Consider the following 16,563-nt stretch of genomic DNA (forward strand, 5'->3'; position numbering starts at 1 on the left):
AGAAGTGGTTTAAAATTGTATATATCCCCCAAAGATTGTTTTAAAACCTACTGAACCTCTTGGACTGTATAATTTTATTTTAAGGAAGTCATTCAAATATATGATGAGTAGGTCAACCAAATGATTTTATGAGTCCTACTTTGTTTGAGATTCAAATAAACATGTATTTAATATACCATTTTCCTATTACTAGACTTGACTTAGTACTTTCAGTTCAGTTCAGTCGCTCAGTCGTGTCCAACTCTTTGCGACCCCATGAATCACAGCACGCCAGGCCTCCCTGTCCATCACCAACTCCCAGAGTTCACTCAGACTCAAGTCCATCGAGTCAGTGATGCCATCCAGCCATCTCATCCTCTGTCGTCCCCTTCTCCTCCTGCCCCCAATCCCTCCCAGCATCAGAGTCTTTTCCAATGAGTCAACTCTTCGCATGAGGTGGCCAAAGTACTGGAGTTTCAGCTTTAGCATCATTCCTTCCAAAGAAATCCCAGGGCTGATCTCCTTCAAAATGGACTGGTTGGATGTCCTTGCAGTCCAAGGGACTCTCAAGAGACTTAGTTTAGTTTGCCTCTTATGCATTTACTGTTAATGTGGGAGTCTCTGCCTTTCAACATGTCTAGTTGGGGAAGAGTCTATGATGGTAGCACTATATAATGTGGATTTATTTATATTTTCTTTTTCTCTCTTTCTGGTATTCTTTTCAGATGGTAAATCTACAGTAACAATGGAAGACATTCTTATTTTTGCTACCGGTTGCAAGTCCATTCCACCTGCTGGATTTAAACCCAATCCTTCAATTGAGTGCCTTCATATGGATTTTCCTGTAGGAAACAAGTGTGATAACTGTTTAGCTCTTCCTATCACCAGTACATATAAAGAATTTCAAGAAAGTATGGACTTTGCCATAAAAAACACTCTAAGATTACAAAAAGAAGAAAATTCTCACTTCATTTGACATTACCTGTTTTGAACAAAGGGATGCTTCTTTAAAAGCTGCTGTTGGTACTTTTGTTTCAGAAATCTTTCCATCATCACTTGTGCAAACTTGGCCCAGTAAAATTTATAATATGAACATAAAGGATTGTTTTGGCCACCTAAGCTAAAAAGGATTTTTTGTTAAGGTGTACCAGTGAAAATTAATATTTTTATATTTTTCTTAATATACATGCTTTCTAAACCTCAATATAAATACTTTTAGAATGGCTGTACAGTCTTTCTTCAAGTATAGTATATGCCATATATAAGCAAAAAACTTGTGCTCACTTTATGTAAATTAGGATTAGCTATAGGATGTCACAGTGATTTTTCTGGTTTAATTATGCAATTTTCAAATTATTACTTATTTTAAAGCATTAAGTAGGAAAGCTAAATGAGTGTTTTGTTTTTTTTTTAATAAATCAAAGGCATATATTTTGGAGTATGTGTTATATGTATCCTCTTCTAGGATGGCACTAAATTAGTTGTTAAAAAATGTTTTTAGATCATTGAGTTATATTAAAATAGATCCACACTGCTGTTAGATTATGCCTTAAGAGATGTATTATATAAGAAAGCAGAATTGCACAAATGCTCATTTCTAAGAATCTATGGATATTCCATAATCTTAAAACACTTCTGAGGTGAGTTAAAGTATAGTTGAAAATCTCTTAAGTGTCTTCTTTAAAGCCTTGGCTTTAATCATAAGATTTTATTTTTCTTTGTATCCCATGTGTGGTATTAAACCACAGTGTATATGATCCACAGTTTAAGTTATCTGAATAGAATGATCTCTGTGGATTGCCTTTTGGTAGGTTTGGCTATTTAACAGTTATTTATTATCAGTATGGTTGTTTGATAGGTAAGCTGGCACCATTACATTATACAGCTATTTTCTTTACTTTTGAAAGATACCTGTATATATAAACAGTGTAGAAATATGTAAAAAGAACTACAAAGAATGAAAAACCCATGCTAATCTCACCATACAGAAATAACTGTCTCTGTATATCCTTTTATTAATAAATAAACTCTTATATTTCCTTTCTTTTTTAACTTTATTAACTCTTCTAAAAGCCAAATACCTAGAAATAAAAAGATTATGCAATAACAGTTTGAAGATACATAATCTGACAGTTTTATCACCATATCTGTACTTTTACAAAAGAAGAAATTGGAAAAATATAATGTTCCTAATCTGTTATATAATATAAATGGGTTTTTCACCAGAGTAAATCGTATGAGAGATAAATTGCTTGTTTTTAAGCACATTTTTTTCTAGCTATGCAAAACAGGTATCAGCCATCATTTTCTCATCCTCTCTGAGACACATCTGTAAATTACTGATATTTTTAAAGACAAATGACAGGATTAGTGTGATACTGGTGATATAAAACATAGTCCTAGTATAATATGTTTTGTTACATTTACTAAAAGTGAAACTTTAACTTGAAGGTTTTAAACAAGGCATTTTTTGTCTTGTATTGCATTCTATTAAATTATCAAAAGTAATTAAAGGATCAGTTATCCAAAAAGAAGTTTAAACTCACCATACAGGTTTTACTCCAAATGTGTTGATAAACTGGACATTTTATTTGTTAACCTACCTAGTTTTTATAAAATTTTAAAAGCTGTTAAATCAATACAAACCAGAAAACCTAATTCAAGCTATTTTCTGGTTATTTGTAGTTTGAATTCATTTAATTACAGTCATAATTAAAGCTGTTAAACGCTCACATGCTTTTGAGGTGGGGGCTGCTGATAGGGGGCAGTGTGCTTGTGTTGCCTATGATTAAAAACAGTATTTCATTTCCTCTTATGTGTAGACAGGGCCTTAGGGATAAGGTGTTTAATAATTTGGGATATTCATGTTTTAAAGGGAGGTATAAATATTCATATTGGAAAATATTTTCTGGTTTTAAGGATGTTCATCAGTATGGTTTTAGATTAATCTTTGAAGATATGTCAGAGAAACCTGTAGGTTATTTATTTTCTGCAGTGTTACTGTGTCACATGGTTGGTATTGTTTTTTTTCTATTGTTATAGCCAATACAGTTTTTACTGACTTTGATTTTTCAAAAGTAATTATGCTATAAACCTTTATAAATGTGAATATGTATTTCTTAAGTATTTCAGTTGTCTAAATGCCATGTATTTTCAAGCTTGTTCTCTGTTACTGTCAATATCAAGAAAAACCATAAATTCGCCTCTTACCTATCTGCTGTTAATGGTCTTAGTTTAGTTTTCTATTCATTTTTTTTTTAAACAATTAAAAATTTTTTGGTGTGGGAACTTCATCTGAAGGCATTTTATACAGTTCTCTACTATTCTTGTACATAGTCATTTTACTATTATTTAGGGTATTTAGGGTAAAGATGCCTTAAAATATCTCTTCAGAAATTAGCTCCTTTCTTTATACTCTGTAATATTTAATTTCCATATTATAAATTAGACATTATTTGTTTGGGTCAAGTAAAAAGCTTTCGTTTGATTACTGAGAGTTCACTTTGGCTTCTACATCATTTCGGGCTTCTTATAATTTTTTTCTCCTAATTATATGGAAGCTCTTGAAACTTTTTTACTCAATACTGAATGCACAGTAAAGGAGAGTGTCATAGGTAAGGTTTTTTAAGATAAGCCTTTTAAAACTGTAAAAGGCAAAGTGACTTGGGCTTTTACATTCAGTCATTATAAGAAAATTATTAGAACAAGATCCTTTTTATAAATTTGTCATATATATATAGTGATTATCACATGCTTTGTTGTCACTTTTACAATAAGCTATTGATCTAGGTTTTATGATGTCAGTGATCCAGTGTAAAACATAAAAACGTATTGATGGATTTCTTGAATATGTATGACTCACAGTTTAGGAAAATTTGAATTGCCTTGAAGAGATCCCATTTTCAAGTTCTCATGTTGACTTTTACCTTCAAATTGCCAAACATACTCCAGTATCTACTTGCCAGGTATTATATTATGTGCTAGTTTATGTCAGCCTAATTTCCCTTTTTTTTGAAGGCTTCAGAGACAACCAAAAACATGACACATAATGAAGTGTTGTAAATAAATATGTTTATGCTACTAAATGTGAAGCTCTTACATAAACTAAATTAAGTAACTTGTTAGGATTTAACAAGGTTAAGATTCTGACAGTACTGGGTAAATAACAAGATCCTTTCCTCTCCACATTTGGTAGATCCTGCTAGCAGTTGTTGGCTAACATTTAGGAACCTCTCTTGAATGAGATGTTGTGAGATATTGTGTGTTAAAATTATCTATCCCTTAATGTAAAATAATAATTTTCAGAATAAATATATTATTTAAGTAAAAAATCTGGATAGGTAGAATCAAAAGACTAAAAAATATTAGGTTAATTAACACTCTTAACAGCCCATAGTTTAATTCTTTTATTCTAGTAACAGAATACCTTACTCAGTCTTAGCCTTATACAAAGTATTTGTTTATTGCCACTCTTCTGTGGGATTTTTTTTTTTGCTAAGTGTTTATTGACTGTGTTACAGAATTGCTTCTGTTTTATGTTTTGATTTTTTGGCCATGAGGCATGTGGGATCTTAGCTCCCTGACCAGGGATGGAGCCCTATATTGGAAGGTGAAGTCTTAACCACGGGACCACTGGGCAGGTTCTGGGACATACTTTTCTATACATGCTCCACACTCTGTGCACTCCTTGGTTTTGTGTGTTACTCACTCGTGTCCAACTCTTTGCAACCCCAGGGACTGTAGCCCACCAAGCTCCTCTGTCCATGGAGTTTCCCAGACAAGAATACTGAAGTTGCTTGCCATTTCCTTCTCCAGGGGATCTTCCTGACCCAGGAATCGAACCTGAGTCTCTTAATCTCCTGCATTGGCAGGCAGATTCCTTACCACTAGTGCCACCTGGCCAACATGGGGACATGCTCCTTCACTAAGGCATGAAATCCTTCCATTCACTGTAACATCTTGTGCTGAAAACATGTGTCCCAAGGTGTCTCAGGACTATTTCCTTGGTTAGGACAGTTTTTATAATTTAAAATGTATATACTGTACATAAATGTTAAACAGGTCTGAGTGTTTTATATCAATATGACTATTTTGGGAGGTATATGCTGGAGCTGAAGTGGTTAGATGATAGATTTGCATTGAAAGTAGAAGTGCCCAGTTAAACAAGATTGGGCTCTCATATTGAAGGGAAAGCCTGTTTATTTTATATTCCATGAAGACAAAAAATTAAGTAGAACTTTCCCATAGGGCAGTAACTGTCGTTTCTGTTAAATTACAATATACCTTCTTCACTGGTGATCCTAATTAGTGGTAACACTGAATAGAGAGTAAATATTACAGTTAATTTCTTAGTGAAAACCATAATGCGATTCTTAAACAATGTAGGTTCATAATCTTGTACCAGTCTCTTACCAACCTGGTACACACTTTTTTTTTTTAATTTACTTTAGTTGGAGTATAATTACTGTACAATATTGTGATGGCTTTTGCTATACATTGACATGAATCAGCCACGGGTGTACATGTGTCCCCCCCATCCTGAATCCCTGCCCTCCCTACCCACCCTATCCCTCTGGGTAGTCCCAGAGCACTGACTTTGAGTGCCCTGCCTGATGCATCAAACTTGCACTGGTCATCTATTTTACATACGATAATATACATGTTTCAATGCTATTCTCTCAATCGTCCCACCCTTGCCTGCTCCCACAGAGTCCAAAAGTATCTGTGTTTCTTTTGCTGTCTTGCATGTAGGGTCATCATTACCATCTTTCTAAATTCCATATATATGCGTTAATATACAGTATTGGTATTTCTTTTTCTGACTTCACTCTGTATAATAGGCTCCAGTTTCATCCACCTCATTAGAACCGACTCAAGTATGTACTTTTTATAGCTAAGTAGTATTCCATTGTGTATATAAACTACAACTTCCTTATCTGTTTGTCTGCCAGTGGACATATGGGTTGCTTCCATGTCCTAGCTATCGTAAACAATGCTGCAGTGAACATTGGGGTACATGTGTCTCTTTCAATTCTGGTTTCCTCCATGTGTATGCCCAGTAGTGGGATTGCTGGGTCGAATGGCAGTTCTATTTCCAGTTTTTTGAGGAATCTCCACACTGTTCTCCATAGTGGCTTGTCATTTATAACAAGGTGGCTACAGTGGATAACTGAATAGTATAATTGGAATTTGCTAAAAGAGAACTCAAAAGGTTTCACCGAAAAACAAAAATATATGAGGTGATAGATGTGGTAATTTAACTAGATGAGAGGAATTCTTTCACAGTGTATACATATTTATATCAGATCGTCTCAATGTACATTTCAATGATCTTGCCAATTCTGTCCTTAACTAAGCCGAAAAACAATTATGCAAGGAAAAAGAATGTAAGGTTTGAATCTAGGGCATTCCCTAATGGCATTAAGAATGAGATCACTTGAGTTTAATAAAAATTGTTGTGAAATAGGATGGTTTTTTGGTTTTTTTTAAGCATTTTTAAAAATGCTCTTTATATAATTGTTGGGGTAGCTTAATTTCTCAAATTCAGTTAGTTTTCAAACCAGTTTTTGAGGCACAGGGTTTGTAATTTCATATCAGAATTTGGCACAGCTTCAGAATAAACATTCAATAACTAATATCAAAAGTGAACGCTGTTGACGGTATGAGAAATGGGTTGTGTCCATTTTTAACATCCAGTAAAAAAATATGGATTGTTAGAAATCAATATTGGATGTATTTTGTCATCACATGGTTTTAAGTGTACATCAAGACACCTGCGTTATCCACTAATGCCCCACCACCACCACCACACCAAAGAACTTTTTTGTGATTTTGCATTTACAAAAAGGAGGAAAATACAAATTTGCAGTTTGCACCTTCCTGACTACTGTGTCTATGATGGCAAAACAACCCCACTCAGCTAGACTACTTTGCCTAACATGAGATTAAGAAATCTGCCTGATTAGAGCAATGCTTCAAAGCCATCTGTCTCCCAGATAAAAGCAAATGGGACACCTCTCCAGCTGCACTGGGTAAAGGTAAGGCAGCTAGCATGTGAGTGCCAGTTTTGTTCCATGAACTTCATTTACTTCAGACCTGTGATTCTTAAGCCCCTAGATTATTACCTCAAGAGATCTGAAGGGGCTTCCCGGATGGCTCAACTGTAAAGAAACCGCATGTAAAGCAGAAGATTCGGAGACGCGGGTTCGATCCTGGGTGGGGAAGATCCCCTGGAGGAAGAAATGACAACCCAGCCCAATAATCTTCCCCGGAGAATCCCTTGAACAGAGGAGCCTAGCGGACGCAAAAGAGTCGGACACGACTGAGCCAAACAACAGAAGATATCTGTAGACGACCAAACTAACAGTCCTGCATTTAATTAGGTTTTTAGCGCTACAACACGCTCTATCAGCGCAGTTCAAAGCAGCTACACTTTCAGAAGTTGGGCCTTGATAGGTTAAAAATCCCTCCTGTCTCGCCGCTGTAAACAGTATCAGGTATTCAAGCGTCATTCTCCTATTGGGTCTCCAAATTCAGTGGAGAGAGTTGAGGGCTTAGGGCGAGCCGGGCCGGGCCGGAGGACGAGGGGCAGTCACTTTGGAGAAGGCGGGGCCGGCCCTTTGTGGTCCCTCCCATTTGGTCTTTGCTTCCGGGGCGGTCGTACCGGCCACGTCATCGTCAGGCTAGGCTCGCCAGCCAGGCAGTGGATGGTGCGAGCCAAGATGGCGGCCGCCTCAGCAGCTAGTATCCGAGAGAGACAAACAGGTACCAACTTACTCCCTTCTCTGCGGTTTTGTGCTTGCCATGAGGACATCTTCCTCTGCTTATCGGCCTTACTCGGTCGCGTTGCGTGCAGCTCGAAAACGGACCTCAGAGTTTAATCCAGTTCTCAGGGCATCGAAAGCCCCTCCCCTTTTGAGTTTTTAGGGACGAGATTCCATTAGCTTGATAAGTCGGCCCTCTGATGTGGTGCTGGAGAAAGGGCTTTGGGGGTGAGTGGGTTGCTACGGTCCTGCTCTTGTGTCTTTCCTGCTGGGTCTCAGAAAGCCGTGGCGACAAGATCTGGCAGCTGGCATTTCCCGCCCTCTGTTGCCATCTATGAGGTCTTCGCGTTTGCTTCTGTGCGTGGTTCGGTTCTCTCTCATTTTAATGTTGAGAGTTTAATCTTTCGGCACTTCCACTACAATTACAAAATTTAGATATTCTTTCCAGAGCAGATTCCATTCTGCCATTTCTCTCCTATGAACTAATCTGAAGAGAGATGCCTAGTGATAATGATTTCCGCCCTTAGCACGCTGGAATGGGATGTAAGAATGGCAAGAAGAATGAATACCTTTCCTATTACTTGGTAGACCAGTGTTTTTAAACAATGCGTTATCGGTTTCATGTTTAATAGAACATGCTTATATAGTTTCCATTTATACCGTTAAGTATGAGTAAAAAAAATACATACTGCTTCTGCACTTTTTTTTCCACCTTAGATAATGTTAGTTTTGTCATTTTTTTTGGAAACTTTGTTGACAACTTGGTTTACACCTGCTAGATACAAACTAATAGTTTATACCTGTTCGCTAATTGTCTTGATAGTTGGCAAACCATTAATTCTGAGGAGCTAACAGAAATAAGCCATCAAGAATTTTCAAGTTGAAAGTTGTGTCTCTTGTAGTTAAGTTCTTCTGCATATAAATCTGAGTAGGAATATAACTGGTTACAATTAATATGGTCTGCAGAAAGGATTTTGGCTGTACTTGATTCCTTCCTTTGAAATTCAAAGAAACAATTAGTAATAGATTTCAATCTGCTACTGACACTGCATAATGAGCTTTTACATTCCTGTTCACCTTCATTTTTTCCCCCACATTACCAGGAGTGATCATGTCGCATACTTGCTCAAAATCCTCTTGCAGCCTGGGGCTTCCCAGGTGGCTCAGAGGTGAAGAATCCACCTGCCCAGCTCAATCCCTGGGTGGGCAAGATCCCCTGCAGAAAGAAATAACAACCCACTCCAGTATTCTTGCCTGGGAAACCCCATGGACAGAGGAGCCTGGCGGGCTACAGTCCATGGGGTCGCAAGAAAGTCAAACATGACTTGGTGATTAAACAGCAGCAACAACTCTAGCAGCTTCTCATTTCCATCATGGTAAAAGCCAAAGGTGGTCTACAAAGCTCTATATGATCTGCTTTCCACTCAACTTTCTGACTCACTTGCTGTACTCTCTCCTTTCCTTGAGCACACCAGAATGCACTTCAGAACCTTTCCTTTTTCTGGAATATTACCTTCACAGAGATCTGCATGGCTCACTTCCTCACCTCCTTTGGGATTTTCCTCAGATGTTGCTTCTCAGGAGGCCTCTCCTGACTAAACTACACCACAACCATCTCTTCTACCTGTGGTCTCTGTTTTTCTCCATAGCATTTATCGTAATCTCCCATGTTTTACTTGCTCTTTCCCCCCAACTAGAATGAAAGCTGCTTAATGAGAAGTAATTTTGACTGAATGTTTTGTTTAGTGCCAACAGCTGGTGCAATGTCTGGCAGATGGTAAACACTCACTAAACATTTGTTGAGTGAATAGTAAGTGTAGTTGAATGTATAGTGAATGAAGAATGCGTTCCAGGTAAGGATGAAACTGTATTAGTGAAGTCTAGGACTGCAGATAGTATGTTTGGTCATTTCAGTTAAAAGCAATGAATTTAAGCTTTTAGAGAATTACTCTAATGAAAATAAAATTGTTATTGTTATAGTCGCTAAGGTGTGTCTGACTCTTCTGTGACCCCCATGTACTGTAGCCCACCAGGCTCCTCTGTCCACGGGATTTCCCAGGCAAGAATACTGGAATGGGTTGCCATTTCCTCCTTCAGGGAATCTTCCCAACTCAGGGAGCAAAACCACATTTCCTGCATTGGTAGGCAGATTCTTTGCCACCAGGGAAGCCCAAAATACATTCTTATATGTTCTTGAGCACAGACCATTTACCTTATTAACAAATCCATGGTGTTAGAATCCCTGTTAACAAGTTAGCCAAGGCTTACAATTGGGGAAATTCACGAAGATGGAGGTAAGAAGGCAAATGTGGGGTATCTGCTGACTAGGGCTTCTTTCCATTAGTGGAGGCCTTCTTCTGGAGAACACCACGCACCTGAAACTCATATGTAACCCAGGCTGTGAATCTTCCTAGTGGTCCTCTGTTAAGAAGGTGAAATATAACACCTGTGAGCTTCTGAAGTAGGTCCAAATAATTGGCAATGTGTATTATTGTCTGGATATTAGGTACAAGCATTTTACCAAAAAATCATCTCTGTATCTCTGTACATATAAATATATTTATCACTGAAGTGCAGTCTCCTCTATTATTTTACCTGCCTCCAGAAATAAGCATTTAGTAGAAGTTTTTCTAGTGGGTGAAGATGGTGTAAATTGCTACTCAGGTGATTTGAGTATTATAAATTCATCTGGTAGGGGTTTATGTTGTAGATGATTCTTTTTTAATAAAACCTAATTCAAATGCTTTTTAAAAATCAACCAGGTAGATTTTAGGGTTCCCAGTCGTTTAAAAATTTAATAAGCTACCCTCCCTTAAATATTTGGCAATCTCAATTTCATATGAAAGTATTGTTCAGTTGCTAAGCCATGTCCGACTCTTTGCAACCCTGTGGACTGCAACACACCAGACTTCCCTGGCCTTCACTGTCCCCGGAGTTTGCTCAAGCTCATGTCCATTGAGTTGGTGGTGCTGTCCAACCACCACAATCTTTCCCAGCATCAGGGTCTTTTCCAGTTAGTCGGTTCTTCGCATCAGGTGGCCAAAGTATTGGAGCTTCAGCTTCAGCATCAGTCTTTCCAGTGAATATTCAGCGTGGATTTCCTTTAGGATTGACTGGTTTCATCTCCTTGCTGTCCAAGGGACTCTGAAGAGTCTTCTCCAGCACCACAGTTCAAAAGCATCAGTTGTTCATCACTCAGCCTTCTTTATGGTACAACTCTCATATCTGTACATGACTAGTGGAAAAACCATAGCTTTGACTAGATGGATCTTTGTCAGCAAAGGGGTATCTCTGCTTTTTAATACACTATCTGCTGCTGCTGCTCCTGCTGCTAAGTCACTTCAGTCGTGTCCAACTCTGTGTGACCCCAAGACGGCAGCCCAGCAGGCTCCCCCGTCCCTGGGATTCTCCAGGCAAGAACTCTGGAGTGGTTTGCCATTTCCTTCTCCAGTGCATGAAGGTGAAAAGTGAAAGTGTAGTCGCTCAGTCGTGTCCGACCCTCAGCGACCCTATGGACTGCAGCCCACCAGTCTCCTCCATCCATGCGATTTTCCAGGCAAGAGTACTGGAGTGGGGTGCCATTGACTTCTCCGAATAAGCTATCTAGATTTGTCATATCTTTCCTTCGAAGGAGCAAGCGTCTTTGAATTACATGGCTGCAGTCACCATCCTTAGTGATTTTGGAGCCCAAGAAAAGAAAATCTGTCACTGCTTCCACTTTTTCCCCTTCTGTTTGCCATGAAGTGGGACTGGATACCATGATCTTAGTTTTTTGAATGTTGAGTTTTAAGCCGGCTTTTCCACTCGCCTCCATCACCATCATCAAGAGGTTCTTTAGTTCCTCTTCGCTTTCTACCATTAGTGTGGTGTCATTTGCTTATCTGAGGTTATTGATATTTCTCCTGACAACCTTGATTCCAGCTTGAGCTTCCTCTAGCCCAGCATTTCGCATGATGTACTTGGCATATAAGTTAAATAAGCAGGGTAACAATATACAGCCTTGATGTAGTCCTTTCGCAGTTGGAACCAGTCCATTGTTCCATGTCCCTTTTTAGCTGTTGCTTTTTGACCTGCGTACAGGTTTTCAGGGCACTCCCATCTCTTCAAGAATTTTCTACAGTATGTTGTGATCTACACAGTCAAAGGCTTTAGCATAGTCCATGAAGCAGAAGTAAATGTTTTTCTGGAATTCTGCTTTTTCTGTGATCCAATAGATGTTGGCAATTTGATCTGTGGTTCCTCTGCCTTTTTAAAATCCAGCTTGTACATCTGAAAGTTCTCATTTCACATGCTGTTGAAACCTAGCTTGAAGGATTTGGAGCATGACCTTGCTAGCATGTGAAATGAGTGCAGTTGTGCATTAGTTTGAACATTCTTTGGCATTGGCATTCTTTGGGATTAGAATGAAAACTGACCTTTTCCAGTCCTGTGGCCACTGCTGAGTTTTCCAAATCTGCTGACATATTGAGTGCAGCACTTTGATACCATCTTTTAGCATTTGAAATAGCTCAGTTGGAATTCCATCACCTCCACTAGCTTTGTTCATAGTAATGCTTCCTAAGGCCCACTTGACTTCACATTTCAGGATGTCTGGCTCTCAGTGAGTGACCACACCATCGTGGCTATCTGGGTCATAAAGATCTTTTTTGTATAGTTCTTCTGTGTGTTCTTGGCATCTCTTCTGCTTCTTTAGGCCTTTACAGTTTCTGTCCTTTATTATGCCCATCTTTGCATGAAATGTTTGCTGATATCTTCTGTTTTCTTGAAGAGATCTTAAGTTTTTCCTATTTTATTGTTTTCCTCTACTTCTTTGCACTGTTCATTTAAGAAGGCCTTCTTATCTCCTTGCTCTTCTCTGAAACTCTGCATTCAGTTGAGTGCATCTTTTTCTTTCTCCCCTGCCTTTTGCCTTCTTTTTTCTAGACTATTTCTAAGGCCTCCACAGACAACCACTTTGACTTCTTCCATTTCATTTTCTTGGGTATGGTTTTGGTCATTGTTTCCTGTACAGTGTTACAAACCTCATTCCATAGTTCTTCAGGCTCTCTATCTGATCAAATCCTTTAAATCTATTTGTTACCTCACTCTGTAATCATAAAGGATTTGATTTAGATCATACCTGAATGGCCTACTAGTTTTCCTTACATTCTTCAGTTTAAGCCTGAATTTTGCATTAAGGTGCTCATAATCTGAGCTACAGACAGCTCCAGGTCTTGTTTTTGCTTATAGGGTAGAGCTTCTCCTCTTTGGCTGCAAAGAACATAATTCAGTCTGGTTTTGGTATTGACATCTCGTGATGTCCGTATGTAGAGTCGTCTCTTGGGTTGTTGGAAGAGGGTGTTTTCTGTGACCAATGTGTTCTCTTGACAAAACTTTTTGCCTTTGTCCTGCTTCATTTTGTACTCCAAGGCCAAACTTGCCTGTTACTCCAGATATGTCTTGACTTCCTACTTTTGCATTCCAAACCCCTGTGATGAAAAGGACTTCTCTTTTTGATATTATTTTTAGAAGATCTTGTAGGTCTTCATAGAATCATTCTACTTCAGCTTCTTTGACCTTAGTGGTTAGGGCATAAACTTTGATTACTCTGATGTTGAATGGTTTGCCTTGGAAACAAACCGAGATCATTCTGTCGTTTTTTAGATTGCACCCAAGTACTGCATTTCGAACTCTTTTTTGAGGGCTACTTAATGTCTTCTTAGGGATTCTTGGCTACAGTAGTAGATAAAATGGTCATCTGAATTAAATTTGTCCATTCCCATCCATTTTAGTTCACTGATTCCTAAGATGTCAGAGTTCACTGTTGTCATCTCCTGTTTGACCACATCCAATTTACCTTGATTCATGGACCGAATATTCCAGGTTCCTATGCAGTCTTGTTGTTTATAGCATCAGACTTGACTTTCACCACCAGACGCATCCACAACTGAGTGTCTTTTCTGCTTTGGCCCAGCCTCTTCACTCTTTTGGAGCTATTTCTCAGCTCTTCCCCAGTAGCATATTGGACACCTACCAACCTTGGGGACTCATCTTCTGGCATCGTATCTTTTTGCCTTTTCATACTGTTCATGGGGTTTTCACGGCAAGAATACTGGAGTGGTTTGCCATTCTCTCCTCCGGTGGACCACAATTTGGCAGAACTCTCTACATTAACTCGTCTCTCTTGGATAGCCCTGCATGGCATGGCTCATAGCTTCACTGAATTATTCAAGCCCCTTCACCACAATAAGGCTGTGATCCATGAAGGGGACATAAAAGTATAGCAAGATTTTTATTTTTCTTTCTGCTGCTGCTGCTAAGTCGCATCAGTCGTGTCCAACTCTGTCTGACCCCACAGACGGCAGCCCAACAGGCTCCCCCATCCCTGGGATTCTCCAGGCAAGAACACTGGAGTGAGTTGCCATTTCCTTCTCCAATACATGAAAGTGAGACGTGAAAGTGAAGTCACTCAGTCGTGTCTGACTCTTCGCAACTCCATGGACTGTAGCCTACCAGGCTCCTCCTTCCGTGGGATTTTCCAGCAAGAGTACTGAGTCTGCTATAAATCATGAACAGAAGAGCGATAAAAACCACAAAATGCTATAACATGTAGAGCATAACTTCTGTGATTATAGAATTGTATATTTTTTAATCAGGGTTTATCGTTTACCTACCACATCTATAGGAAAGTCTCACTAGTGGATCTGACAGGATAAATTTGCCATAGAATGACTCCAGGACAGCTAAAAAATAGAACTACTGTATGATGGTTTTGAACCAATTAAATATAGATGATTTTTATTTCTAGCAATACTGATCTTTTTAAAAATAATGTATATATGTGTTTTGATTGCTGCATGGACTTTTCTCTAGTTGCAGAGATTGAGAGTTGCTCTTCATTGCAGTGTGTGGCTTCTCATTGTGGTGGCTTTTCTTGTTACAGAGCACGGACTCCTAGGGTGCACAAGCTTTAATACTTGGTGCACATGAGCTCAATAGTTGGCAATTCCCCAGGTCTCAAAGCACAGGCTCAGTAGTTACAGTGCATGAGCTTATTTGCTCCGTGGTATATGGCATCTTCCTGGGCCAAAGTTCAGACCCATGTCTCCTACATTGGCAGGCAGATTCTTTACTGCTGAGCTACTAGGGAAGCCCATCGATACTGATCTTAATCTGTTCATTTGCTGCTGCTAAGTCGCTTCAGTCATGCCCAACTCTGTGCGACCCCATAGACGGCAGCCCACCAGGCTCCCCCATCCCTGGGATTCTCCAGGCAAGAACACTGGAGTGGGTTGCCATTTCCTTCTCCAATGCATGAAAGTGAAAAGTGAAAGTGAAGTCGCTCAGTCGTGTCCGACTCTCAGCAACCAGGCTCCTCCATCCATGGGATTTTCCAGGCAAGAGTACTGGAGTGGGGTGCCATTGCCTTAGCCACACAATAAACAGACAACAGCACCAGTTTATCTATTGAAGCCACTGCAAGTTCATGATTGACAGGATTTTTTTTTACACCTATATAAAATGTAGTGTGGTATCATCAGGAGACATGGAAAAGACTTCTTCCTGAACATTTTTCACATTTTCATGTGGAAACAGATGCTTACCGCATGTTGGAAAATCTAGACACATGCCTTTTAGCTGTTGATTAAACTGTCTTACAAAGTCATTTGATTAATCAGTTTTTCCAGAGTGACTTGTGCATTTTGTTTTGAGGTAATAAGTAATAAATGTGGGAGGAAAGTGAAATCACAGACGTTGGTAGTATTTAATAAGACTGTTTTCATTTCCAGTGGCTTTGAAGCGTATGTTGAATTTTAATGTGCCTCATGTTAAAAATAGCACTGGAGAACCAGTTTGGAAGGTAAGAGACTTTTATTTTAATGGAGATTCTTTCTCTCAGCCCTTATACCAATAAGGTGATGGAGGAGATTCTTATAATACAGAGAGTAATACATTTTAGTTGTAACGTGTGAATATTTTGCTTTTATTTAACATGGCTTCTTAATGTGAATTTTTTTTTTAATTGAAGCATAGTTGATTTGCAATATTGTGTTAATCTCGGGTACAAGAAAGTGATTCTGTTATATACAGAAATTTCTTTCAAATTTTCCATTATAGGTTATTACAAGATATTGAATGTAGTTCCCTGTGTTATATGGTAAATGCTTGTTGTGTATCTGTTTTTTGTATGCTATTAATAGTTTGTATCTGTTAATTCCATCTTGTTCTTCAAAGAAATTATAATGCAGTTGATTTGGTTTAAACTTTATTCGATTATAGCCACTTTATACTTCTCTCTTTCTACGAATTAAGAGCAAATCAACTTGGTTAGTTTGGAGTGTTTTGAAAACTTTTATGAGCCCCTGTAAGTCCTTTGGGTTAATGCTAATAAAGGTGATTAAAATCATCTATATTGAATTTACAGTTTAAGCTTTAGCAGGGTCCCTCATTTTCCTCTTCCTTCCTGTTTATTTGTAGTCATCTTCCTATCGCCCTTTGCAATACTTATTATTTCTAGTGCCTATATTGCTGCTGCTACTGCTGCAGCTAAGTCGCTTCAGTCGTGTCTGACTCTGTGCGACCCCATAGACGGCAGTCACCAGGCTCCCCTGTCCCTGGGATTCTCCAGGCAAGAACACTGGAGTGGGTTGTCATTGCCTTCTCCAGTGCGTGAAAGTGAAGTCGCTTACTCGTGTCCGACTCTTAGCAACCCCATGGTCTGCAGCCTATCAGGCTCCTCCGTCCATGGGATTTTCCAGGCAAGAGTACTGGAGTGGGTTGTCATTGCCTTCTCTGAGTGCCTATATTGAGCATATGAATTAAATAACTTGAGAATTTATCG

The 16,563-nt window shown here is 38.9% G+C and overlaps 2 protein-coding genes and 1 long non-coding RNA gene across 13 annotated transcripts in view; 2 read left to right on the top strand and 1 right to left on the bottom strand.

Moving 5' to 3' along the window:
- G2E3 (G2/M-phase specific E3 ubiquitin protein ligase) overlaps positions 1-3,473 on the top strand; it is a 72,839-nt gene extending 69,366 nt beyond the window's left edge. For 8 of the 9 annotated variants that reach the window (XM_055555646.1, XM_055555647.1, XM_055555643.1 and 5 more), the window contains one exon: positions 705-3,473. In XM_055555646.1, the coding sequence (XP_055411621.1) occupies positions 705-955 (251 nt within the window). In that variant the 3' untranslated portion in view covers positions 956-3,473. The remainder of the gene's footprint in view (positions 1-704) is intronic. The other variant, XM_055555653.1, reaches the window with a different exon arrangement.
- Positions 3,474-7,586: 4,113 nt separating this feature from the next.
- SCFD1 (sec1 family domain containing 1) overlaps positions 7,587-16,563 on the top strand; it is a 112,210-nt gene continuing 103,233 nt past the window's right edge. Inside the window, exons 1-2 of one of the 2 annotated variants that reach the window (XM_055555654.1) lie at positions 7,587-7,743; positions 15,512-15,582. In XM_055555654.1, coding sequence (XP_055411629.1) covers positions 7,686-7,743; positions 15,512-15,582 — 129 coding nt within the window. In that variant the 5' untranslated portion in view covers positions 7,587-7,685. The remainder of the gene's footprint in view (positions 7,744-15,511; positions 15,583-16,563) is intronic. The other variant, XM_055555655.1, reaches the window with a different exon arrangement.
- LOC129633740 (uncharacterized) lies at positions 8,038-9,384 on the bottom strand. Of its 2 annotated transcripts, none has more exons than XR_008705254.1 (3): positions 9,256-9,384; positions 8,843-8,958; positions 8,038-8,158 (listed from the first exon to the last, which is right to left on the bottom strand). It is a non-coding gene; the product is annotated as an uncharacterized LOC129633740 (long non-coding RNA). The 2 variants fall into 2 exon arrangements; XR_008705253.1 differs by lacking the exon at positions 8,038-8,158 and adding an exon at positions 8,622-8,737.

The sequence above is a fragment of the Bubalus kerabau genome, chromosome 19 (genome assembly GCF_029407905.1).
Source record: "Bubalus kerabau isolate K-KA32 ecotype Philippines breed swamp buffalo chromosome 19, PCC_UOA_SB_1v2, whole genome shotgun sequence".
Classification (NCBI taxonomy): Eukaryota; Metazoa; Chordata; class Mammalia; order Artiodactyla; family Bovidae; genus Bubalus; species Bubalus kerabau.